The sequence below is a fragment of the Aquarana catesbeiana genome, linkage group LG07, assembly GCF_042186555.1.
Source record: "Aquarana catesbeiana isolate 2022-GZ linkage group LG07, ASM4218655v1, whole genome shotgun sequence".
NCBI lineage: Eukaryota > Metazoa > Chordata > Amphibia > Anura > Ranidae > Aquarana > Aquarana catesbeiana.
In genome coordinates this window covers 86181651-86209428 of record NC_133330.1, presented here as the reverse complement: position 1 = coordinate 86209428, position 27778 = coordinate 86181651, and the positions used below count along the sequence as shown (strand labels likewise).

At 42.5% G+C, this 27778-nt stretch overlaps 1 protein-coding gene across 1 annotated transcript in view; it reads left to right on the top strand.

Annotated features, from left to right (window-relative positions):
* Nucleotides 1-27778, top strand: part of LOC141103136 (inter-alpha-trypsin inhibitor heavy chain H3-like) — a 171909-nt gene that overhangs the window by 83483 nt on the left and 60648 nt on the right. The window contains 6 exon segments of the mRNA XM_073592415.1: nucleotides 2686-2811; nucleotides 5280-5393; nucleotides 5472-5640; nucleotides 15408-15533; nucleotides 16030-16211; nucleotides 23510-23695. Of these exon segments, the coding sequence (XP_073448516.1) occupies nucleotides 2686-2811; nucleotides 5280-5393; nucleotides 5472-5640; nucleotides 15408-15533; nucleotides 16030-16211; nucleotides 23510-23695 (903 nt within the window).

The window sequence follows — 27778 nt, the reverse complement described above, 5'->3', positions numbered from 1 at the left end:
GATGAGAACCTACTTCCCTCAGCCAGAACACTGAAGATGGGTCATGGATGGGTCTTTCAGCATGACAGTGACCCAAAACATACCGGCAAGGCAACAAAGGTGTGGCTCAAGAAGAAGCACATTAAGGTCATGGAGTGGCCTAGCCATTTTCCAGGCCTTAATCCTATAGAAAATTTATGAAGGGAGCTGAAACTTCGAGTTGCCAAGCATCAGCCAAGAAACCATAACCATAAGGATTTAGGGAAGATCTGTAAAGAAGAGTGGAAGTGTTTTCAGTTTTGCAGAAACACACTACAATCTGTTTAACATGATTTCCCATGGGTTACATTCACATCTGTGCATTTTATGAAAAGGGCCAGGGACTAGCAGGTTGTGTTTTTGGTTTCATAGACTTCAATGGATCAAAAATGTGTATTGAAAAATGCAAAATGCACCTGGAATATGCATCAACTGTAACCTGCATAGGTGTGAACCAGGCTTAATTGCTCAAGGTATAGCTTACACAGTGCTGTTAACTCTCCCCATGTAACAGTACTGGTGTTTAGTGATTTGCCCAGCCCTGTCATATAAAGTGAGTCGCATGCTCCTTCATACCTGCAAGTACGAGGTGTTTTCTTTGCTTTAGACAGCTGACTAGCAGCTACTTTTCTGTGATCTGGCTAGTAAAAAAGTAGGAATATAGTAGATTGATCACAAGAAAGCTAGACGATTTGCAGTAGGGAGGTAGGGGTAAGATGCAGATAAACTGGAGCACTTTGATAAGTCAATATTGATCAGCTCCCATAGTCCATGGCTCTGGCCCACCCCCATGCCCACCCCCATGCCCTGCACCTCACTGTTGGTTAGTGTGGCTGCCCATTGTAGAGGTGCATCAATAGTGATGTATGGAGTTGGGCTAAAACCAGATACCCGCAACTGCGTACTTTCAGTTCTTCTTTTTTATATGGCCACACGTTCAAAGTGTTTTTTTCACATCACATGTGAAACAAGATTGAGTTTTTTTTTTTTATATGGCCACACGTTCAAAGTGTTTTTATCACATCACATTGTGAAACAAGATCAAAGTTTTAAAGAAATGACTAAAGGAGTGTAGAAATCACTGTGAGTTCCCATTGTTAGAAAACAGCAGTAAAAAAAATTATCGGTTTTGTTTTTTTTTCTGCATTAGGCTTCTTACCATATAAAACTGCGTATGGTTGTACAGTATAAAATAAGTCTGTTGTTGTGGTGCTTGGGAGCCGCGGCTACAGCATATTTTTGCCGAAAGCGCTTTGTTTAGTCGCACATGCAGAACATTAACGTTTTGAAAAATACACTCATATGCTGTATATATATGCAAGTAAATGTCCGTAGTGGCAGTTGTGGTCGCATAGCATTTTGTATTATGCATTCCTGTTGGCAAAAAGATGCTGCAGCTGTGGCTCCCATGGCGCCACAACAATAGATGCAGAGGAAGTCCCCGAGTTATGAATACCCGAGTTATAAACGACTCCTACTTACGAACGGCCTCAAATGCCAGTCACTTGTGCTCCACGCGGGTCCTGGATACCTTTCGAACACTTTTGAGCACTTCCGAACACTTCCCACACTGCCGTACTACACCCCAGATAACATAACAAGTGCCGGAACATCGCACATCCATGCACAGGCGGCAGTTACACTTACAGACGCAGTGTTCCGACCGGAAGTTACACTTACAAATGCAGTGTTGCGACTTACGAACAACTTCGACTTACGAACAAACCTATAGTCCCTATTGTGTTCGTAACTCCGGGACTGCCTGTATTTTACACTGTACGCCCATATGTTGCTCTATACAGTCATGTGCAAGAGGCCTAACAGAAACCATAACTAAAAAATGTATGGGGGCTGCTACTACTCTTCTCCTTTTGAAAAAAATCATATTTGCCTTTATTACTTGTTAAGACACTGATCTAGAATAAGTGGGCTGCCAGTGAAGTCACAATTTCTGATATGCATGCTTACAGTGGCTCAGAAAGTATTGATTCTATTGGATCAGTATCACAGCCACTGGCTGTTATTCTTAGTACCCCTCCAACTTACCTGCATAAAGTCAAACTTCTGACAATGCTCAGTTGGGGCACTGTAAAATGTCAGCCCCCACAGTGGATTTAGCATAATAATGTAACATGATTTCAGACTTGTCCAAAACACGTGGTCAGGGGTAGGCAACCTTTTCAGTCCAATCCCATAAGGCATTGCAAGACTCTGACAGCCACAGGCATGACTTGCTGTCGATGTTGCCTACCCCCGTAATAAACTGACAAAAGTAATGCATGCCTGAGTATTTTTTCTTTGGAAATAACAAAACAGAAGTAATGAACAAAGAAGATTCATAAAAGATTTTCCTGTTTATTGCCAGCATAAGGCATCCCAATTTTATATTAATAGTTGCCATACCTTATGGTGAATGTTTATCTCATTGCATATTTCTTTAGAGCCAGCATTTGAGGGCAACTTGGCTGGTGTCAAAGCTATTCAGCATATATATCCTTAGAGTGGCATAAATTATCAGCAAACTTTTTTTAATTGGCAATGTGTACCTACAAAATAGACCTAAATGTTTTTTTTCACAATATTTGGAATATGGAGCAAAGAAATGCAGAAAAAAGGTGACAATGCCCATAGCAATTCTGGTCTTAATAACCCTATTTTTTCTTTCAGGGGCAAATCACCTTTACACCCACACTAAACCAACAGCGCACCTGTGCTGGTTGTACAACTACATTACTAGATGGAGATTTTACTGTGATATATGACGTAAACAGAGAATCTCCAGGAAATATACAGGTAATATGTTCTATATTGAGGGCCAGGCTTCCTAATCTAATTAAATTCATTTATTTTTTTAAAAAGCCTGTTTTTCAGGTAGTTTTAGCAAGCTGTAATATACTCGCTTTGATCTGTGGTTATAAATTGGCCAGTGTTTTGCTCAAGCTGTCCCTGTTCTTGTTGCTGTAAAACTGTCCTACAGCTAGCCGATTTCTACCAAAGGCTCATTAAGAATAAAGGAATAAGCAAGATGGATTCAAATGTATTATAGACACAGGACACAAGCAGGTGTTTTACTGCAAAAATTAGAATACCGCAGATAATACAGCATTGTAAAATTGGCATACGGCCAGGGGCGTATCATGAAATCAATGGACCTGTGTTCCAGATAAAATGGGCCCTAGGCATTGATAAAAAAAAAAAAAAATGTGGAAGTATGTGTAGGAGAGGAGTTTGGAGCGTATGGAGGTGGGTAGAATGTTCAGGTGAGGAGTGTACGGTGGTGGGTAGTATGTGCAGGATGGTGTCAGTAGAGCAGTAGACGGTGTCAGCAGTTCTTTATTTTTTAGTATTTTTTAATATTATTATTTTACAATTTCATTATTTTTTTTATTTTTTCAAAATGCTTTTTGGGGGCCAGTGGATGGTGTCAGTAGAGCAATGGACAATGTCAGAGGTGTTTTTTTATTTTATTATTTTTTACAATTTATTTTTGTATACATTTTTCGAGAATTATTTGGGGGGGGTTAGTGGACAGTGTCAGTAGGGCAGTGGATGGTGTCAGTGTTTTTTTTTTTTTTTTTTTTTATTTTATTATCTACTATTTTTTACAATTTTGTGTTTTATTATTTTTTTTCACAGTCTCTGGAAAAGGAGGGGGGGAGCAGTGCACAGTGTCAGTAGGGCAGTGGATAGTGTCAGTAGAGCAGTGGCTGGTGTCAGTAGTTTTTTTATATTTATTTATTTATTTATTTATTTATTTTTTAAAATTTATTTGTTTTTCAATTTTTTATTTTTTTATTTTTTTACAATTTTTTTTTATATTTAGCACAATTTTTTTTTTATTAGCCCTGTTGGTGGGCTTTGGTGAGATATCAGGGGTCTAAACAGACCCCTGACATCTCCCCTTTAAGACAGAGAAAGGGACTGAGGATAGGGCTTCCCTAGTCCCTTTCGCAGTAGCCTAAGTATTAAAAACTAAAGAAAAGGAGACAGCAGCTCCTGTTCATCGGTAGCGATCGCTCACTGAGTCCAATTCGGGAAAGGAAGGGGCCGGTAAATTACATGTTTACCCGCCCCTTCCTCCACCCTGAATCCTGACAGATCCCCCCAGCAGCCGGCAGGAGAGGAGCTGTGGGGGGATGAGGGGGAGTCAGAGAAGGACAGAAAGGGGGGCCGGAGGAGGAGCACACAGGGGGGACGGAGGAGGAGCATATGGGGGGGCGGAGTAGGAATACATGGGGGAGCCAGAGGAGGAGGACACGGGGTTGGAGGAGGAAGACACAGTTGGGGATAACCAGTGTGGTGGGAGGAACAGTTGCACACACCAATGTATGTGAGAGGCAGCAAGGAGCCTGCAGTGAGTGTGTTTGTGAATAGCTCTCTTCCATCACAAGCAGAATGTAAATCATAAAATTACAACAAAAGGGACTAAGCCTGCAATCACACCAGGTACTATTTAAAGTAGTGTGATTTAAAGCCTGACTTCAACCACTACTTCAGCACTACTTCTGTGAGAGTTGTAACAATTTACTATGACTTCAGTGCTACTTCAGTGAGAGGGGCTGTCCATGTCACAGGGAGGAACAGTGATGTGATGAACTAAATTTTAACTTGCAAAGGGTTAATATTTAACTTCTTACAGTAGTGCTGATAAAGACACAGGTATGAGTTGCAGCACTATTTACATTATAGTCTATAGCAGTGAAATCGTGCTGGAGTCCTAAAAAAGAAACACATGAACTACTTCTCAAATTGCACTACTTGAAATCGTACCTATTAAGATACCGCCATAGAAACTCATTAGATGATACTTCAGGTACAATTTGTAATTTACATGTCGTACCTGAAGTCGTACTGGGGGCTGAAGGTAGACTAGTGCATTGCAACAATGTCTGCACCAATGCCTGAACTTAAGGTTTTATTTTGAGGTTTGACTGTAGCATTAAGGCAAAGAGGGAAATTAACTGTAATGCCGCGTACACACGAGCGGACTTGCCAACGGGCTAAACTCCGTCGGTATTTCCGACTAAATGATTTAGAACATGTTCTATATCTGAGTCCGTCGGAAATGCCGACAGAAAAAGTCCGATGGGGCATACACACGGTCGGACTGTCCGACCAAGAGCTCCCATCGGACTTTTTCTGTCGGGAAGTCCGGCCGTGTGTACACGGTATAAGAGTATGGACTGGATTCATATGTCTCAATCAGCTCCAATAATTAATTGATAACAAAATTTGATCTTTGCCCTTTTTTTATTTTTTAGGTTGTCAATGGATATTTTGTTCATTTTTTTGCTCCTAAGCTTGGTGGAGTGCCCAAAAATGTTATATATGTAATAGATAAAAGCAGCTCAATGAGTGGTTCAAAAATCACTCAGGTAAGAGAAAAAATATAACAGTGTTAATGTCTATGATACATTTGTTACTTGTCACTAACAATGTGCTTCTATATTCAGACAAAAGAAGCTCTCCTTCAAATTTTGGATGACACAATGGAACACGACTACTTCAATTTTATATTGTTTAGCAGCTACACTTCAGTGTGGCAGGACAATTTAGTGAAAGCAACTCCTGGAAACTTAACAGCTGCCAGGGAATATATCAGAAACTTTAATATTGGTGGGAGTAAGTAAAAAAAAAATTTAGAGCAAAACTACTGTACATGTCTAATTTGTATATACTGTACTTAAAGAGCAACTTCAGGCAGGCTGAGATAATTGAAGAAAATAATCATTATCATCACAATAATTGTAAAAATGTAAGTTTAAATTCTATTAAGTTGGGCCTTTACATGATTTCAGCAGAGGACTACAGCCTCTTGCAAGTATTTCCATGCTGTCTAATATTTCACACTAATCAACCTGTGTGTGTGTGTGTGTGTGTGTGTGTGTATGTGTGTGTGTATATATATATATATATATATATATATATATATATATATATATATATATATATATATATATAATATAATATAATGTTTTTTTTTGTTTTTTTTTTTGTTTTGTTTTTTACACAAATCAATGCAAGAGGAGACTGAAACTGAGACGCAGATCAAGAGGGCAATTTTTTTTTTTCTATAAAATGGGCATATTAAAATGATCCAGCATAAAAATTCACAGAGCAGGGCATTGCTCATGTCAAACATACCTCCCTGATGGCTGGTGATATGATAACTGGTGGGGGAATGATCAAAAAGCAGCAGGAGAGGTGGAGGTAGTACAGATCCACTGAATGAATAAAGAAAAAGCAGGGAGATCCTGGTACTGCAGGTCTCCAGGTACAGCTTCTCTCCATGAAGTCTCCAGGAGTCCAGTGAGCAGTTCAGTAGTATCATCACCAAATCTCATTCTAAATCACTTGAAACTAGCAGTAAGACACATGCAGTAGTGCCTTGCAAGATTTCACACTGCAGATATACAGCTATAAGGCCACAGAACAAGAGGTGCCAGAAACAGTGCCAGGGCAAGCTCAACCAGTGCCCAGGTTGAAGATGGGAAACTGTGCCCCCCCCCCCCCCCCCGGCACCCTACACCCCCTTGACCCGCCCCCGTTGGACGGAGAAGGGGATGGGGCCAATAGTGGTGAGTACCAAAATGTTTGTAATTTTTGTGGCATACAAATAAATAGTACCAGTGAAAAGTTTAAAATCTGTGCACAAATACTGTGCTAACAGGCAAAGAAAGAAATGTTTCTGAGTTGCTGGTGTCACTGAAAGGAAAAATGCCCCCGAGTCAGTGTTGTCACTAGAAATTAAAAAAAAAAGTCTCTGCATCAGTGGTGTCACTGAAAGGAAAAAATGTCTCTGTGTTGGTGGTGTCACTGAAAGGAAAAAATATTCCTGCATCAATGACATCACTGGAAGAAACAGCACTACAAAGCTCCCCCCCCACCCTCAGTACAGAGGTCTTCATTCAAACCCAAACCTACTTCTTCACTACAAAGCTCCCACCACTTTAGTACAGAGCATCCCCTATTCCTACTCCTTTCCTTTAGTAAAAAGGGCCCCCTCGACTTCCACACCCCTCAGTACAGAGCTCCTCGCTCCTCCCTCTCCCCTCTCCCCCAGTGCACAAAGCCCCCTCTCCTTCCTCTTCCCCTTTGACACAGAGCCCCCTCTCCTCTCTCTCCACCCAGCACACAGAGCCCCTTTCCTCCCTCCTGTCCCAGTACACTGAGCCCCCCTCCACACTCTCCCTGCAGTACACAAAGACCCCTTCCCTCTCCCGCAATACACAGAGCCCCCTTCTCTCTTTCCCTCCAATACACTGAGCCCCCTTCCTCTCTCACTCCCACAGTACACATAACCCCCTATCCTCACTCTCCCCCCTAGTACATGGAGCCCGCCCTCTTTCCTCTTCTTCTCTCCGTGCACACAGCCCCCTCACCCCACCCACCAGTACACATAGCCCCCTCCTTCTTCTCCCCAGTACACAGAGGCCCCCCCTCCTCCCTCTCTCTCCCCAGTACACATAGCCCCCCTCTTCCTTCTCCCCTAGTACACAGAGGCCCCCTCTCCCCCAGTGCATAGAGCCCCCTCTCCTTCATCTCCCCCCAGTACACAGAGCCCCCCTCCTCCTCACTCTCTCCCCAGTACACACAGCCCCCCTCTTCTCTCTCAGTACACAGAGCTCCTCCTCCTCCCTCTCCCCCCAGTACACAGAGCCGCCGTCCTCCCTCTTCCCCCAGTACACACTGCCCTCTCTCCTCCCTCTCCCCCAGTACACACAGCCCACTATCCCCCAGCGAGTTATGCAGTCCTGCAGAGTGAAGCTACTCCTCCTGCACAGAGCGGGCTCTGTCACTTATAAACACAAAATGTGTCATACGAAGCTGATTCTGTGTTTGACAACAATAAAAAAAAACCCTGCTGACAGGAGTGACACTGCAGCCATTCCTGTCAGTGAAAGGCAGGGAGCTGCTGGAGCTCCCAACACCCCTCCCAATCCTCCACATAGAGCTGGCGGCAATTGCCTCGGCAATTGCCCCTTCTACCACCTTTTGTCCTTGCAATTTTTGCACGTCTGGATGAATGGGAACACCAATGCTTGATACAGGAAAGTTGTAATCATATGAATGAGATTATCCCTCCAGGGAGCATATATTTGTAGCACCCTTGTCCTAAAACAGGGCTACAGGTACATTTAGTTGTGCTGGGTGGTACCTAGCCTGGCTAATTTGTAGTCTTTAGTGGTCCAATAGCTTTCTCCTAATCCTGTTTCAATTGAGGTTTCTCCCTTTTGTCAATAGGTGGCGCTGTTGCCTTTGACATTAGTATGATGAGCTAGAGTGAATTCAGGTTATGAATAAACATACCTTTCTCAGCCAATCAGATTGGCAGCTATGAATGCTGGGAGAGGGTATTTATTTGGAGAAAGTCAGGTGCTCAAGGTCTTCCCTGCCTAGGCTGCGGTCTGGGTGGGATGTGTGTGAAACAGCTCCTGCTGGGTAGGCCTAAAGCCTGAGGCCTATCCAGGTGTTCAAGATTCTGCAGAGGAGAGCCTGCTCAATACCTGGAAATAATTCTGAAAGGGCTGGAGACCTGAGATGAAGTACCAGAGGTGACTCTTGCATGGATCGGGGAGCGGGAGAGCCTGGGAATGCGTCAGTACGGAACCATCCATAAAGTTCTTGCACCTTCCGTGAGTTAAGTTCAGTTACTATAAGAGACGGCCTATTCTACAAAGTACAAATGTGCTGGTTCAGCCTAAAGGCTCTTCTCCTGTACTGCTAACTGCCTTCTTTTTGTCTAAGGAGTCTGCCAATTTGCCTGTCTGCTGATCGTTACTATTTTTGACTAAGGGTATCCTTTGCTCTATCCCCTCTCTCCCACATTTTCCTGTTTGCGAGAAATAAACTTCTCTTTGTTCAAGCATAAAAGTGACTGCCGACCAATTTCTACCTTGTTGATCACCCACTATGCCTAGTAACCCGTACCCTGAGGATGTATGTCAGCCCTCCCCGCCTCTGGAGGTCACCACCATGTTCCCAGAAAGTTGGGAGAGGCGCTACATATATTCCTCTGAAATAGGACAAAAAGCTTTCTCTGACCATATGTAAAAGTGTGGTCAGATTTCAAGGTGAGAGTGCATCCGGTGGAGGGTACACAGTGCACAAATTTTATTGTGAGCACAGTGTTGTGGGATTCAACACGGAGGCATGCACACATTTATTTACTGATTAATTTCTTGTGGACACTTTTTGGCACATTTGTATATTGCAGTTACAAATGCATGGACTGGTTTTATGAATTTACAGTATATGTTATGTTTTCACTTAAGTTTGTCTGTATATAATATTTATAGCCAAAAAGGTTAAGTAAAACTACACAAATTTATTATGAGGGCTTTTTTTATTCAGTTTTGTCAGAAACCATGAACCAGACCAAGAAAGAAGTACAGTAAAATCACACTTGTTTATTAATAAAAATAAAAAGGTAAATAGAGTAAGCGTAGTCAAAGCATGGCCAAAGTCCAGTAACCGGATCGAGTAGTCAGCCAAGCCAGAGTTCAGTAACCAGATCGGGTAATCAGCCAAGCCAGAGTTTAGGGATCCAAGTAGAGGAACAGCAAGCAGGATAAGGAGCCAGAAGGGATGTCAGCAAACCCAGTCTTTAAACAGGAACGCAGGAGATGGTTGCTTGTTATGTGACCAAGGCGAAGGCAGAGATCAAGTGAGCTGGACGACTAACCACTTAAAGACCAGCCTCGTTTTGAGATTTTGGTGTTTACATGTCTAAAACAGTTTTTTTGGCTAAAAAATTTCTTAGAACCCCCAAACATTATATATTGTTTTTTTTTCTAACATCCTAGAGAATAAAATGGCAATCATTGCAATACTTTATTTTCACACCGTATTTGTGCAGGGGTCTTACAAGCGCACTTTTTTTGAAAAAAATTCACTTTTTTTAATACAAAAATAAGACAACAGTAAAGTTAGCCCAGTTTTTTTATATTGTGAAAGATAATGTTACGCCGAGTAAATTGATACCCAACATGTCACGCTTCAAAATTGCGCCGGCTCGTGGAATGGCGTCAAACTTATACCCTCAATCTCCAAAGGCGACATTAAAAACATTCTACAGGTTGCATGTTTTGAGTTACAGAGAAGGTCTATGGCTAGAATTATTGCTCTCACTCTACTGATCGCGGTGATACCTCACATGTGTGGTTTGAACACCGTTTTCATATGCAGGCGATACTCACGTATGAGTTCGCTTCTGCGAGCGAGCTCGTCGGGACGGGTCATTTTAAAAAAATGTTATTTTTACCTGAAGATCCTGCACGTAACACACTGCTGCACTGTATCTACCATCTCTCACTTTACTGTATCCATCCTACTGTAGCTCCTATCTCCATCACATGTTGGGAGATGTTCTGTAGCCCATATAGGACAGATGGGAATTCTGGCACAATGGATTTCTGACAGGATTAATGGAAAATCTACTTAGTCTTAAAAAAATACTAAAGCAGCAACTACTAAGGTTTGATAACAGTGGTGGCTGGTGAATTTTTTTTTTCGGGGGGGGCGCAAACCCCTCCATCTGCTTACCTGAAAATGGAGCCTCCACTATCATGGCTCCCCTGATACCTGGCGGCTTCCATGTTCCAAATATTCAGCCTCTTGACTGGCCGGGAAAAAGGAAGTGACGCGTGACAGATTTTGATTCGCTAAAGTCAAAAGTGGGCGGGTTTGGGGAGCATTGCGCCCTGAGCACAATGTTAAACAAGCCAATTAGGGCCTCAGGCTCCAATCAAATACTTGGTTAAACATTAACGGACCTAATAGACTTCTATTAGTCTGGCGCCCCACAGTGTACTGCACACACATAGAATGATACATTTTAAAAAAATCATAATATGACTAACATTTTTTAACTTTAAGATGTTAAAAAATGTTAGTCATATTATCATTTATTTAAAAATAAATCATTCTATAAATCGCATTCCTATTGGTCACATTTGGGGGGGTGGCCCTTATGGACCAGCCTTCACTGTTTAGTAAACTTCTATATTATAAATTATCGTTCTTGAGGTAAGATCTACTTTAAACACAATTAACATTTCTAGATGATCTCTTTGTCAGGAACCATGAATCAGACCGAGACAGAAGGACAGTTAAATCACACTTGTTTAACCACTTGCCGACCACCGCACGACGATGTACGTCCAAACTTTGGCGGCGGATATCTTTGTTATGGCAGCAGCTAGCTGCCATAACCCCGGTATCCCCGTATTCGTGCGGCGGCCGGCTTTCAGATAAAAGTGGTCCCTGCTCCGGATTCGCCGCGAGATCACTTTTATCGGTGGCGGAAGAGAGGCCCCCCCCTCCCGCCGCGATCCGGTGCCCTCCGCCGTTTACCGGAGCTGTAGGTAGCGGCGGAGGCGATCGCGTCCTTCCCTGTGGTGTGTCTGGAGACGAGTGAGGCTAAGATGGCACCCACTCGTCTCCATGACACTGCTGGGCGGAAGCGACGTCAAAACGTCACTTCCGTCCACGCCTCTTAAAGGCACATTTTTTCAAATGTCATTTTTTTAAATGACTTTTTTTTTTTTTTTTTATTGCATTTTAGTGTAAATATGAGATCTGAGGTCTTTTTGACCCCAGATCTCATATTTAAGAGGTCCTGCCATGCTTTTTTCTATTACAAGGGATGTTTACATTCCTTGTAATAGGAATAAAAGTGACACAATTTTTTTTAAAAAAACAGTGTAAAAATAAATAAAATATTGTAAAATAAATAAAAAATTTTAAACCCCCCCCGTCCCGACAAGCTTGCGCGCAGAAGCGAACGCATATGCGAGTAGCGCCCGCATATGAAAACGGTGGTAAAACCACACATGTGAGGTATCGCAGCGACCGGTAGAGCGAGAGCAATAATTCTAGCCCTGGACCTCCTCTGTACCGCAAAATATGCAACCTGTAGAATTTTTTAAACGTCGCCTATGGAGATTTTTGAGGGTAAAAGTTTGACGCCATTCCACGAGCGGGCGCAATTTTCAAGCGTGACATGTTGGGTATCAATTTACTTGGCGTAACATTATATTTCACAATATAAAAAAAATTGGGCTAACTTTACTGTTGTCTTATTTTTTTATTCAAAAAAGTGCATTTTTTCCAAAAAAAGTGCGCTTTTAAGACCGCTGCGCAAATAGGGTGCAAAAAAAAGTATTGCAACGACCACCATTTTATTCTCTAGGGTGTTAGAAGAAAAACCATATATAATGTTTGGGGGTTCTAAGTAATTTTCTAGCAAAAAAAACTGTTTTAAACATGTAAACATCTAAAATCCAAAACGAGGCTGGTCCTTAAGTGGTTAATAATAGAAGTAAATAGAACAAACGTAGTCAAAACATGCCAAGTTTCGGTATCCGGAGCAGATAGTCAGACAAGCCAGAAAGTCAGGAAGCCAGGAATCAGCGTAGTGGAGCAGCAAGCAGGATCTAGAGCCAGAAGGAACGTCACCCAAGCAGGTCTTTAACAGGAACGCAGGAGAAAGTTTCTGTGATGTTGACCAGGCGAAGGCAGAGATCATCTGGGCTGGACGGCTTAAGTAAGCAGGACTGACGAGCAGGAAATCATCAACAGGTGAGTAACTGTAGAGAGATAGGAGCTGGCAATTAACCGGCAGCTGAGTGGCCAGCTCAGAAGGAAGGGCTGAGCCCAGCCCTGACACTCTTTAAAATAACAAATCCTCACTTTTTATGTTCATGTCCACTTTAAAGTGATTCTAAAGTCAAATTGTTTATTTTTTATCTTAAGGCCCTGTTTACATTACACAATTTGGAATCACATACAGAATCGACATGATTCTGCCCATGATTCCAAATCACAGCAAAAGCGTATGACGCATGTTTGGGTGCCATTATTCTTAATGGCACCCAAACGCAGTGCAGCCATGACACAATTGTTGCACGACAGAACTGCGCAGCAATCACAGCAAAATGTGCATATAAAAATCGTGCTAAGCTTGTTGCCCCAAAAGGAGCACAAGCTTATTTTGAATGACAAATGCACATAGGGCAGCCCATTGAAATGAATGAGCTGCCCTATGTGCAACACGTGGAATCGCGTGAAAATTGCGCAAAAAGAATCATAAGCAGAAGTGCTTGTTCCCACTATAAGAAATGTGAATGGAGCCTTATGCGTTCCTTGCATTAAGGTAAAAAACAGCTCATTAACTAATTCCCCCCCCCCCCAAAAAAAAATTTTTTTACCTGACATCTCCACAGATCCAGCGCTGTCCCGTCTGCAGCAGCCCTGCTCCTTCTTCCTAGTCTCACAGAAGAGTCAAAGGCTCCTGCTGTTGTCAGTCAAACTCCTGTGAGAAGGGATCAGGGGCATGGGCGACTTACGCTATGTGTGTCTATGGGAGCTCCTTTAGCACACAGCTTGCTGAGAGGTCACTTGGGGGAGAGGAGGAGTAGACAGTGCCAGCGGGGAACTCCAGAAGAGGAGGTAAGGGACCATTCTGTGCAATCATTGCACAGAGCTGGTAAGAATAAAACATTTTTTATCCTAATTAAAAAACAAAAAAAACCTTAATGCTGCGTATACACGATCGGAATTTCGGCCCGCAAAAGACCGATGAGATTTTTTCGTAGGAAAATGCGACCGTGTGTATGCTCCATCAGACTTTTGCTGGCTGAATTCCAGCCAGCAAAAGATTGAGAGCATGTTTTTAATTTTTCGGTTGGGAAAAGTTCCTATCCAAAAATGCGATCGTCTGTGGCAATTCCGGCGCGCAAATTTCCTACGCATGCTTGGAAACAATTCGACGCATGCTCTGAAGCATTGAACTTCATTTTCTCGGCTCGTCGTAGTGTTGTATGTCACCGCGTTCTTGAAGGTCGTCATATCTTTTTCCGACGAGAAGTCCGATCATGTGTACGCGGCATTACAATCACTTTAACTTTTCTGTCCTTCATTTTCTTTATTCCTTCTTTCCGCACTTCAGGTTAAACCCTATGCTACTTTCCTCCAATGTGCTGAGACTTTTCTCTCCTCCGGTGACACTCTAGATCAACCCCCTTTACTTGTGCACTGATCCCTTCTTATTTTTATACCCCAGTGCTCCAACCATGGAGCCAGACATAGCTGTTCTTAAGGCCTGTTTTGGCCCTTGCTTAGGTTCACAGCCACACACCATAGGAACCAAATACTTTTAAAAGTTTGGAGTATCAAAAGAGAGTAAACATGAAATAAATAATGGCGCATCATGGTATTTATTCACAACAAGCCAGCTCCTAATAAAAACATGTTGCAGGTAAGTAAATAGGCAACTGAATGGTACAATTTTTTAATGATTATTATTAATAATTATATTTTCCATTTAAATACTAATGAAATTAAAGGTGTTGTAAAACCCTCAAGGTTTTTCAACTTAATGCATTCTATGTGTTAAGGTGAAAAACCTTCTGCTCTGCAGCTGCCCCCCTTTTTGTTACCTGAACCCGATCGTTCCATCGACGAGCACGAGCCCAGCAGCTCCAGCCGCTGTCTCGGGTCCTCATTTGATAGATTGATAGCAGCAGGAGCCATTGGCTTCTGCTGCTGTCAATCAAATCCAGTGACATGGGAGTCGGGGGTGGGGCCGAGTCCTGCAGTCTGTGTCAATGGACGCAGCAGCAGGACTCAGGACCGCACCCGCACGGGTGCCCCCAGGAAAAGCGGCTTTCCATGGGGGGGACCCGATGAGGAGCCAGGAACGCTGCCGGGACACCCCAGAAAAGGAGGATCGGGGCCACTCTCTGCAAAACCCTTGCACAGATCAAGTAAGTATAACATGTTTGTTATTTTTCAAAAAAAAAAAAAAACTTTTACAATTACCTTAAGTGAAAACTGAGATTTCTGTTGTAGCATAGCTGCAATGTTTCCTGGATGGCATTTAAGTTCACTCTGTGATTTTACTTGTCACATGGAGTTGCTTTGTGAAGGCAATGTTGCATATGTACTTGTTAAAGCTGGACTCTGGGATAGGAAGTCATGTGTATTTCTTCCTAAATCTTGATGTACTTTGTGTATTTCCTTCAGATCTGTGCAGTAATCCAGTGTAAAACTGTGCAAGAAATTTCTGCAATAAAGACTGGTCCCTGCTGCTCTCTCTCTCCTTGTGCAGGGTCTTGTCTCCGCCCCCCTCCTGTAATTTTCTGTAGGCAGATTGTAGTGGGTGGGACTTGCCAACCCCCTTTAACAGCTCTGTTCTCTGCACAAGCTATGTACAGCACAGTGGTGTCACTGCTACATTTACAAGGTAATAATTAGGTTTGCAAATGCACACAAAGTTGGTTTATATCCTTTGCGGCTATTCAGGAATATATTTAAATGAAGGTTTTTGTGTCCAGAGCTTTAAAGATTGTTGCATTATAGCATTGCAATATTTTCTCCTATTCTAGCAACAAATATTAATGATGCCTTGATGCAAGCGGTTCATCTCTTGAATAGAGCACATGAACTAAAACAGGTTCCAGAGAGGAGTGTGTCCTTAATAGTATTGCTCACGGACGGTCAAGCTAATGTTGGTAAGTTGATTCTAAATAGATTTGCTTGATTAACTCCCTATTTTTTTTTTTTTTTTTGCTTCTATAGTTTCTGGGCAATAAAAAGACGGGTACATACACTCCAACCTGAATCAATACAAATACAGTAGATACAAAACACTCCACCCCAGTCATGTCTTTGTCTTTCTGATTACACACACCAAAGTTTAGTAAATTATCTATTTTAAGTGGCTGCTTAAAGCAACCCTTTTGCTAAACTAAAAGCTTGCACTGCCAAAAACAGCCCCAGTGAAGCAAAGTTTTCATTTATAGTTTTTGCAGAAACCCACACTACTAGAAGTGGCTCCTCCCAATGATATCCACGTCACCACTGTGTTTTGCATGTGTGTTAACGCACCACACAGCACCGAAAATATGTGAATGGGGTCTAAGAAGAGTGTGTTGTAATGCATGAACAGATGCTACAATGCTGTCCTCTAATGTCTTACAACTGAACTAGAAATATTTCCCCTTTAAGGTGAATCAGATCCAACAAGAATTCAGGAAAATGTGAAAAGAGCAATCCAAGGAAGATACACCCTGTACTGTCTTGGCTTTGGCTATAGTGTTGATTATCCTTTTCTGGAAAAGCTGGCACTAGAAAATTCTGGTGTTGCTGTTCGTATATATGAGGACTCTGATGCAACTTTGCAAATGCAGGTAAATGTTTGTCTTAAGAGGGGTATCCTAATTCCTGTGAAATAGTTGCTATTGAATTATAGCAGGTCATTGAATTATAGCAGGTCATTCAAAACAAGTTTCATTAATATCCTCCATTATAGTTTAAAGAGACAAGTATGCTTTTTCCCAGTCTGTGCATATGGAGGGTTCTTGTATAACATTGAACTTTTAGGACATATGAGCCACCTTCATCTCACCTGCCCTTCACTATTTGCTTCCTACTACTTGCTTAACAACAGCAATCCCAGTAGTAGCATTGTTCTCCCACACCCCACTTTGCCATTGCTCTTTCCCCCATGGGTCTGCTCTGCCTCACCTCCTCCACACTACTCTCCAAAACATGGCTGTAGTCAACACCACTCAGGTTAACCTGGTCTTTATTACACATATTTTACCGGCGCCATTGGTCATACATGTATTGGATGCAGTGTCAAACCCCGGCCACCTTCACCAACTTGTGACAAATGCCTGTTCAAACTCACACCACACTGTCACTGCTAAACGACAATGAGACACTCTCACCCCCACCCTAAGCAAAGATTTTCAGGCTTGCGGGACCACAATCAAGTGCCAGCTGACTGAGAGTGATTGTTGCTGGGTTTGGTTAACTAAGCAATTAACCCTCTCATTCCCCAAATCAATCATGCCACCAGATATTTTTATTCATAGAATATCAAATGTTCACAATGTTAGTGATAGCAATTGTGACTTTACATAAATGTCTGTAAGCCACACTGTCATCACAGATAGGTATATCCAGTGATTCACCATTATAGTAGCGGTCTTCAAAGAGATAGGGATTCTTTAAGTTCTGCATTAGTGCGTCAGAGATAATTTTACTTTAAAAAATGTGTTTTTTAAGTAAGCAGGTAAACTGGTGCAAACAAAAATATTTACAGGAAAAGGGTATTACAAATGAAAAAGAGACAATGCAACAAAAAAACAAAACGGGTGTAAAAGTGAAAATATTTAACAAAGTACTGTATTTATTGGCGTATAACACTCACTTTTTCACCATGAAAATCGGGTGCAAATAGCGTGTGATAGCGTGCGCGTGTTATATGCCAATACAATTTCAGCTGCCTCGGAGGCAACGGGGGGGGTGGGGGGGGGGGACGACGAGTGCCTTAAGATTGCATACAGTGAGAATCTCCTGTTTACTTGGCGGCCTCTGTAATAGGAAGTCAATAGATGGCAATGGCGAGGCTGCTGCATTGATGGCAATGGTGAGGCTGCATTGATGTGGACTAATAAGGCTGCATTGATGGCACTTGTGAGGCTGCAGGTGGGCATTGATCCGGCTGCATTGATGGCAATGGTGAGGCTGCAGATGGGCACTGACCCTTATTTTGCTTCAAAGTTCCTTATTTAAAATTTAAGTTTTTTTCCTGAAACTTCCCTCTTAAAATGAATGTGTGTGTTATACGCCTGTGCGTGTTATATGCCGATAAATACGGGTATGTTCAAAGAGTTTGTCAAAGTCCAATCAATAAGCAAGATGGATCAAGGGTGCTCATAGATCTTGGCCGATGTTCCTTGTTTTTGATGTAAAAAGAGAGCTCCATACTGCTGATTAGAGATGGGCCGAACACCCCCTGGTTCGGTTTGTGCCAGAACTCTCCAAAATCGCAAAAGCTAGGACCTGAACCCCATTGAAGTCTATGGGACCTGAACTTCAAAAAATCAAAAGTCCCCATTTTGAAGGCTTATATGCAAGTTATTGGCCATAAAAAAAGGGTATGGGGGCCTGGCTACTGCCCTGGGGGACATGTACCAATGCAAAAAAAAGTTTAAAAAAGAGTTTTTAAAGTAGCAGTAATTTTAATGATGCTTAAAGTGAAACAATAAAAATTAAAAATTCCTTTATAGTGTCTGGGGGTCCCCTTAGTCTGCCTGTAAAGTGGCACATCTGTACCATGTATAGAACCTGCTGCAGCAAAACCGACATTTATAAAGAAAAAAAATGACATTTAAATTGATTTTACCTGCAAGCCTTCTTTATTTAGTAAACAACGGCTTGGGGAGCCAGTCTGTATGATGAGGCCACAATTTAGTGCCATCAGAACAAGATTAGAGATTTTTTGGATAAATTCTGGTATCTCTTTGGCAGATTTTGGATGGAAATTACAAAGTTTTGCACCACAGTGAGCAAGCCTTATGTGAAAAAGCCAAATTATAGTATACTCATTCCAAAAATAGCATTTTTTTTTTTTAAGATAAAGTCTGATGTCTCTTTCGAAGACTTTAGATAGAAATAACAGGTGCGGAAAAAATGGGCTTTGGCTGTTCGTGGTGCCTTCACACCGTAACCCTATAGAGGTACTCTTGATGAAAGCAAGAATTGCCCTTGCTGTAAAAAATTTAAATTTGACGCCCCGGTCAAACAGTTGCAGAAAAATTGGTCTTTGGGTGTTGGTGGTGCCTTCACCCCGTAATCAAGAATCAATTCTTCATTCAATCAATTGAATCAAGAGTACCTCATCTTTGGGTGTTGGCGGTGCCTTCACCATGTAACCTTCTAGAGGTACTCTTGATTCCATTGATTGAATGAGGAATTGATTCTTGATTACGGGGTGAAGGCACCACCAACACCCAAAGATCAATTTTTCCTGCAACTGTGTGACAGGGGCGTCAAATTTAATTTTTTTACAGCAAGGCCAATTCTTTCTTTCATCAAGATTACCTCTAGAAGGTTACGGCAGGGTGAAGGCACTTAATTAAAGCAAGAAATGCTCTTGCTGTAAAAAGCTGAAATTTGACAACCCAGTCAAACAGTTGTGGCAAAATTGGTAACATGACTGCCAATTTGTTGTTTATCAGTGTTCTCCCTGCTCTGTAGGCTCATTTACTTCCTTACTCTACCTCAGAACCAACATCAGAATCAAATAATGTCAGTGCATCCTCAAGAAGCAAATGGCTGATGCTATGTTCAAATAATTCAGACTCCTCATGCATAATGCTGGAGCTATGACAGAAGAAGCTGTGGACATGGAGGCAGAATAAGCGTGGTGGACTGCACACTTGTGTCAGCTTGGGTCATAGAGGATGAGGATGGTTTAGTAAGAGACGAATGTGCCCTGCCTGAGGACAGACCATGTCTACCTTTGCCTGTGGACACTGACGCTGCTGACCCCCTCATAGTACCATGGGAATGTCTGCCTCTCCTTCTTGGCCTCCCAGACATGATAGGGGGGCTTATTACCCAAATTTAATATAAAGTGGGAAATGTGTGATTGGATGTACTTTATTAAATAAAAAAATGGTGTTTGGTGCAGTTTAAATTGAGGACTGCTGCTGAGAGAAATGTAAAAATTATTTTAAAAATGTAAAAAAAGGGGAACACCAGCGTCACAGTCAGAAAAACTGTGGCTGCCAATTGTAAAAAAAAGGGGGCAGGCAGGGGACAAGAAAAAGACGGAAAAAACAAAACAAAAGAAAAAAACACACTGCAACTAAAAAAAAAAAGGGGGGGGTATACAGCACTGTATACAACATTAAATGTTATGTAATGCTGTGTTGAACACAGCAATACACTACCACACTACACTATACTCACACTGTACTAACACTACACTAATACTCTACACTCCGAATAAGTGAACACACTAACTCGCTAGTAGCAAACTGAACCCTGTGCTATCTATCTCAACTACAACCACACACTGTAAAAGCTTTCCAAGGGAAGGAACCTTTTATATTGTGGGGAAGAACTATGAGCCGTGACTTTTTGTCCAATCAGGGCTCTGACAGTGCTCTGTGCCCTAATTGGCAAAGTCTTGCACGGCTTCATCCAAATAGGGCCCTAGAACACCCTGTGAAGCGTGCAGTGCATTGTGGGGCGCTCAGCGGGTGAACATCCCACCAAGTGCCCCACAAATTCTGGTGTTCGCCAGATGTTCGGGCGATGTTCGGGCCGAATTTTTGCCTGTGCCAAACCGTTCGCCCAACACTACTGCTGATGCAGCCCTTCCTTTCTTGTCTATGAGGGTGTTGACAGAAATTATCTGACCCATCAAGAGGTCTGAGGAGTGGCCAATGGGGATGTCACAGGGTTTTGACCATGCAGCTGCCCTCCCACAGATTCAATATCTTGAAATACCTGCAGGTTACAGTCTGGTACCTTGTATATTATTGTCCAGCATTAAATTACCTTTTGAATTAATACAGATTTTGATATGATGGGAATTTGGTTGCTCATTGACCTAGGAGAGGTGATGGGCCTAATCTGCTCTGACACTTCCTAGGATAGTGGTGTTTGTAATGAAAATGCTGCTAATTAACTAATACTGGTAAATATGTCCTTTCTCTGGCTGTACTTTTATTATCTCAGGAGTTATAAAATACACTGAAGTTTTGGTTCTACCAGGAAAAATAGACAGCAAAGTGTGCTTTTTCCACCTACTTCAGCTAAGCTTTTTACAATGGGTGATAAACCTGATACTATTAGGAAGAGGGATGCCTGTTACATTTCTAGAAACTGGACTGAGACGTGTATTGGGTCAAAATGATCAAAATACTGATAAGGGTATTTGGAATACAGATAAATGTTTGTTGTTTGTGTAGCACCTGCTGGTGTGCTAGAATATATTTTTTGTTAGAGCAGGTAAATTTTTTGGCTTGGCTGACAGCCAAGCCTGTGTTTTTCTGGGTCAGGGTTTGAGTGGCTCAGGGAGGGCTGGATGACTCACAGGCAGCACCTCCGAGACCTCCCTTTAGTTCTGAGACCTGCTGGAAACTTCCAGAAGAATGGGCTTGAAGGAAAGGAGGAGCTGCCTGGCATATTCTGAGAGCCCTGACCAATCCAGGGGGCAGGCCCCCTCAGATACTCAGGGGCAGCCCAGCTGGGGCAGTGGAGTTCAGGTGGAAGCTGCAGATGAAGTGTTGGGCTGTCAGTGGCCCTTGAGGATAGCCCCCTAGTCTGGGGCGTGTCTTTGGGTCTGGGAACTTGGGTGCAGAAGGGACCTTCTTCACGACACACAGGGGTGTCCTGACCGGAGGCATGGGAGCAGGAGGAGGACAGCAGGAGAACACTGCCAGGCAAATTTTCAGGGAGGAGGACAGCCAGGTGGGCTGGTGAGTGATACAGTCAGAGAGGGCTGGGAAAGAGTAGTCAGGGATGGATGCAGAGTCAGTCTGGGAGGACTGTGGAGTCTTAGCCAGGAGGTCTAGAGAAAGGGGCAGCTGCACCCAGGTGGACTGGCAGTGCCTGAAGAGGTCTTGCTGGGACCAGTAGCCACAGGAAGAGGACAGCTCGGCACTGGGACTTTGCGGCACAAATAAGGAGCCCACGGTTCCTGCCTGTAAAGGGCATTTGCTACTTATCTGACTGAGCCTTTGTCAGATCATCCAAACAGCGCCAGCTGGTCCTGGGAGTTGTGATTCTGCAATCAACCTGTGTGCAGGAGGAAGAGGTGAAGTGTATATATGGACTGTATATAGTTGTGTCCCTGAAGAGTTATGCTGGTTTGATCCAGTAGGCATCCCATAATACCCTATCCAAGTTTATTCCCTTCAAAAAAACATAAAAACAAAGCACTGGACTGTTCTTCTGACTCAAGTGTGCTGTAAAGATGCAGTCTAGTGTGCCTGGCTGTGCAGGGTGGGGGATCCCTTTTTGCTTGTGGCTCCTTAGGGGTGCTCTACAGTGTCAGATGCATTCCTTGGAGGATGCAAATGGGATCACTGCTACTATGCAGCTTCTTCTGAACATAGCTGTACCCCACAATATTGCCTTCCAACAGCCCTGTGCTACACGTGCTCTCAGCTCTGCACCTAGCACACATCTGTAATGAACTCCACCCCCCCCCCCCTTGTTGTCTACATCGCTCCCCAATACATTTCTCTTCAACACAACCGGACCCTCTCATATCACTGCACCACAACTTTGGCCTCCAACATCCCTGTACTTCACATACTTCCACCCCATACACTTGTGCTCTGCAATACTGACCTCTCATAGCCCTGTGCTCTAACCTACGTAGCACAGTACCCTGTACACCTTTGGCCTACAACACTCATTTCTCCAAATCACTTCCCAACAAAGCCTTGTGCTACACATCACTTCACACCACAGCCCTGTGCTCCACAACTCTCACCAACACAGCCCTTCATTTCATATGAGCCCCCATGTAACATTTTAGGAAAATTAACTACTGTGTATGGCTAAAAGTAACTAGACACCCCTTAATCTATTGGGCACAGGTAGCTAGTAAGCATACAGTCATGCCATTTTTTTTACCCTACAAATTTAGGTAATTAAATGTGTCAGTGATCAGTGAATGGCAAAAATGCACCATCATTGGATAACACTGACAATGAATCAGTTTGTCAAAGCCGTTCCCCGTGCCCTGGCAATACGGTGACACTTGAGATCCAGACTCTGTTAAGCAAGTTAAGAGTCTGAGCCAAAAATCCAGCTGCAATGGCGCCGTCTGCACCCGAGCTGATGGAGGCTTCGGGGGGCCGACTTCACAGGATCCCTGGACAGTTAAATCTCCTTATATTAAAAGTCAGCAGCTACAGCATTTGTAGCTGCTGACTTTTCTTTTTTCCTTTTTTTTTTTCTTTTGAGGCTGGAACTCTGCTTTGACAGCTCCTAACAATGGAAAGCAGACTTTATGTCCAACTGGAAATATAACTGGTATATTTTTAGTTTATATTTGAAGACAAGACTGTGAAAATGTCAATGGAATTTTCAAGGGTAATACCACTTTCATAGGAAAAATAGCAAATAAAAAAATAATATAGCATATACAATTGCGTGTAGCCATATTGTTGTGTGTAGCCATATTGGAATTGAATGTTAACATAAGTTACCTTTTCTTCAATCTGCAGTGCTGTCATTTTCTGTAAAATTCAATGCTATATGGCAACCAGGAAGCCTTCTTGCTTGTGTGATTGAATCATTGATTTTCCTAGAAGTCTTTACTAGGATACAAATAAAAATGTAGGCATCCTCTGCAATTGAAATTATATTTTTGGTGAGATACTTCCTGAGAGTTAATTACTTCTAAAGGGATGCAGACCCTGCAACGTTCCTCATTAGAACTCTGAAAGTGCATAATCTGATTATTATTGAAAAAGTCACTCACATTAAGATTCATGTAATCATAAAAGGGCTCTTTCTTCAAAGCAGAAACGGGCAGGAATCTGCAACAAAGTTTGTTAAAATCTTTGCAATGTACATTGTTCACCCAGGGTGGCTTGTTTTTTTTTCTCAACAAAAATGGAGTTACTCTAAAGTTTGTGCAAATTAATTCTGTTTATATTTATTCCAGGGATTCTATAATGAAATAGCAAATCCAACACTGGTGGACATTAAAATGCAATATCCTGAGAATATCACATCTAACGTCACTCAGAACACCTTCAAACACTACTTTGATGGCAGTGAAATAGTTGTTGCTGGACATATAACTGATGACAGCTTGGACTCATTTATTGCAAATGTGGAGGCCGAAGGAGTAAGTATTTCAGACCTAAAACAAATTGATTCCATATGAAATAAACAATTAATATGTATACTGTATGCAGGCTACATTTTAAACATTGTATGTTTTCAGGTTAAATATTTCCACAGTACGTCTTTGGGTAGATTCACAGCTTTGACTTGTGTAGCATCCTAGCAAACTGTATGCACTGCAGTGTGTGTATGTGTGTGTGTGTTTGTGTGTTTTTGTTTGTGTTTTTTGATTGAGTGGGGAAGAGATAAAATCTGTCAGTTTTTTTTTATTTTTATTTTTCTGTTAAGATTTCCCCTTTTTTCCTTCCCTGCAAAGCCCATATAAGAAATCGGAAGTACAGTTGTCAATGGAACTAGAAGGCACAGAAAGCAATAAAAACATTGTCAGAAAAGTTTACCCTTCCTTAAACACCTCATTGCCACAGTGTAGCTGAAAAACGGCTACCACGGCTCTCTAGTTTTGGGAGGGCATCCATGGACGTCCTCCCAGAATCATGCTACCTGTGTGCTTCCTTGGACACAGCTGATAACAGATTGCAGTGAAGGGCCAATCACAGCAGCCCTTTACTATGTGATCAGCTGTGTCTAGTCACAGCTGATCACATGTAAACAGACTTGCCGGTTATCGGCAGTCCTTTCCTCACACACTGTGTGTCTGTTTGAGGAAATACATTGGAGACGGAAAGTATTCAGACATCCTTAAAATTTTCACTCTTTGTTAAATTGCAGCCATTTGCTAAAATCATTTAAGTTCATTTTTTTCCTCATTATTGTACACACAGCACCCCATATTGACAGAAAAACACAGAATTGTTGACATTTTTTGCAGATTTGTTAAAAAAGAAAAACTGAAATATCACATGGTCCTAAGTATTCAGAACCTTTGCTCAGTATTTAGTAGAAGCACCCTTTCGATCTAATACAGCCATGAGTCTTTTTGGGAAAGATGCAACAAGTTTTTCACACCTGGATTTGGGGATCCTCTGCCATTCCTCCTTGCAGATCCTCTCCAGTTCTGTCAGGTTGGATGGTAAACGTTGGTGGACAGCCATTTTTAGGTCTCTCCAGAGATGCTCAATTGGGTTTAAGTCAGGGCTCTGGCTGGGCCATTCAAGAACAGTCATGGAGTTGTTGTGAAGCCACTCCTTTGTTATTTTAGCTGTGTGCTTAGGGTCATTGTCTTGTTGGAAGGTAAACCTTCGGCCCAGTCTGAGGTCCTGAGCACTCTGGAGAAGGTTTTCATCCAGGATATCCTTGTACTTGGCCGCATTCATCTTTCCCTCAATTGCAACCAGTCGTCCTGTCCCTGCAGCTGAAAAACACCCCCACAGCTTGATGCTACCACCACCATGCTTCACTGTTGGGACTGTATTGGACAGGTGATGAGCAGTGCCTGGTTTTCTCCACACATACCGCTTAGAATTAACGCCAAAAAGTTCTATCTTGGTCTCATCAGACCAGAGAATCTTATTTCTCACCATCTTGGAGTCCTTCAGGTGTTTTTTTAGCAAACTCCATGCAGGTCTTGCACTGAGGAGAGGCTTCCGTCGGGCCACTCTGCCATAAAAGCCCGACTGGTGGAGGGCTGCAGTGATGGTTGACTTTCTACAACTTTCTCCCATCTCCCGACTGCATCTCTGGAGCTCAGCCACAGTGATCTTTGGGTTCTTCTTTACCTCTCTCATCATTGCTCTTCTCCCCCGATAGCTCAGTTTGGCTGGACGGCCAGCTCTAGGAAGGGTTCTGGTTGTCCCAAGCGTCTTCCCTTTAAGGATTATGGAGGCCACTGTGCTCTTAGGAACCTTAAGTGCAGCAGAAATTTTTTTGTAACCTTGGCCAGAGGTGCCTTGCCACAATTCTGTCTCTGAGCTCTTGAGGCAGTTCCTTTGAACTCATGATTCTCATTTGGTCTGACATGCACTATGAGCTGTAAGGTCTTATATAGACAGGTGTATGGCTTTCCTAATCAAGTCCAATCAGTATAATCAAACACAGCTGGACTCAAATGAAGGTGTAGAACCATCTCAAGGATGATCAGAAGAAATGAACAGCATCTGAGTTAAATATATGAGTGTCACAGCAAAGGGTCTGAATACTTAGGAAAATGTGATATTTCACTTTTTCTTTTTTAATAAATCTGCAAAATGTCAAAAATTCTGTGTTTTTCTGTCAATATGGGGTGCTGTGTGTACATTAATGAGGACAAAAAATGAACTTAAATAATTTTAGCAAATGGCTGCAATATAACAAAGAGTGAAAAATTTAAGGGGGTCTGAATACTTTCCGTCCCCACTGTAAGTACTGATAACCAGCAAGGCTGTCAGCATACTGATCATCGGTGTCCTGATTATAAGTGCAGTGCCAATCAGTGCAGCTTATCAGTGGCAATCAGTTCTGCCTACCAGTGCCCATCAGTGCAGCCCCATCTGTGCCCATCAGTGCAGCCTCATCTGTGTTATAAAATATATAATAGGGTAAATGTAAAATTAAAACTTATTATAGCAGGCAGCAAGCAGACTCTTCTTTATGAACGAGAAGCAAGCTTTAAAGGCATAGTTCTTCTTATATCTTACCTGCATAGGCAGGTTTTTGGTAGTCTGTAGATAAAAACAAACTATGCAGCATTGACCAAAGTTAAATCATACCCTTGCTATAGGTGAAGCCCATTTACGTACCTCCTAAAACTTGACTAAAAAACTCCCAGAGGTGGCATCATCCCGTCCTTCCTTGTTGCTAAGACGTCGCTAAGGCACTCCCAGCTGTTATTGTTCAACCCCACTATGGGGAGTGAGCTCTCAAATGCTGAGCCCAGAGTTATTACAATGGGGAAGAAAAGCACATGTATGGGGATTTGAATCAGAGAAAGAGCTTGCTCCTGTGGCGGTAGAAGTGAACAAAAACACCTGTTAGCAACGTCCTAGCATCAAGGCAGGACTGGATGATGCCATCTCTGGGATTTTTTCAGTCAGACTTTAGAAGGTATTTAGAGAATGGCCTACACATAGCACAAACATTATTGCTCAAAGCTGCAGTTTGTTTTTATTTACAGACACCCCTTACTTGCACAGGCAGCTTTTTGTTAAAAGTTAACTATGCTTTTAGAGCCTAACATCAATGTCATGTATTCATATGTCAAATGTCTTTTGAATGAATTAGCCTACATGCTGCAGGAAGTCCAGCTCTCACTATACTTTCTGGCCACTATGGGGTCAATTCACTAAGGTTTACTGCATGTGATAACGCAATCACGTGACTCATTTGCATAAATTATTGCATGCAGTAAATAAAGTCCAATTCATTTTAAGGTAAAACAACGTTAAAAAAGATGTCTGTAAATATCGCAAAAAATTGTGCGGTAAGCCGTTACGATCAATTCATTACGGAACAGGAAGTTAAAATACAATATTTAACACCACTCTTTTGGTGGTGGTAATAAGTGCGGTGTTTCCTTTTGGAGTGAGAGGGAATTTGAGAGAGAGAGAGAGTGAGGGGTTACCAGCATTCACAGCTATGGATGTTTTTTAATGCAAAGTTTTACAATTCAAATTGCTATGAAAGCGTCAGAGGAGGAGGAGGGTTGTGGTGATGACTCTGTGACATTTTGCGGAGAGGACCCTGCTGGACATCTTCACAGAGGGTGAGGCTCTAAGGAACTTCTTGCTGACCAAGGAGCTGATCCTTATGCTCTACATGAGGCTGCGGTTTGTTCTGGAGACCACCACCCAGAGGAGTCATGCGATCACAGGCATGACAAAGTTTCTGGCTGTGCTCCCTTTCCTCTGGAAGGCTTTGTATCAAATGGTGGCTGGGAATGTTGTTCACATGTCTCAGGCATCCTTTTCCCATGTCCTCAGACGAGTGCTGCAAGGATTCCGTGCCATTACAGCCACCTACATATACATGCCATCGTCTCACCAGGAGTAGGATTGGATCAAAGGTGAATTCTACAGCATGGCCTCCATCCACAATGTAATGGACACTATAGATTGCACCCATGTCCCTCTCTTTGCACCCAGCAACAAGGAGCATATTTAAAGGAATGGTAAGGGCTACCATTCCATGAATATCAAGGTGGTGTGTGACA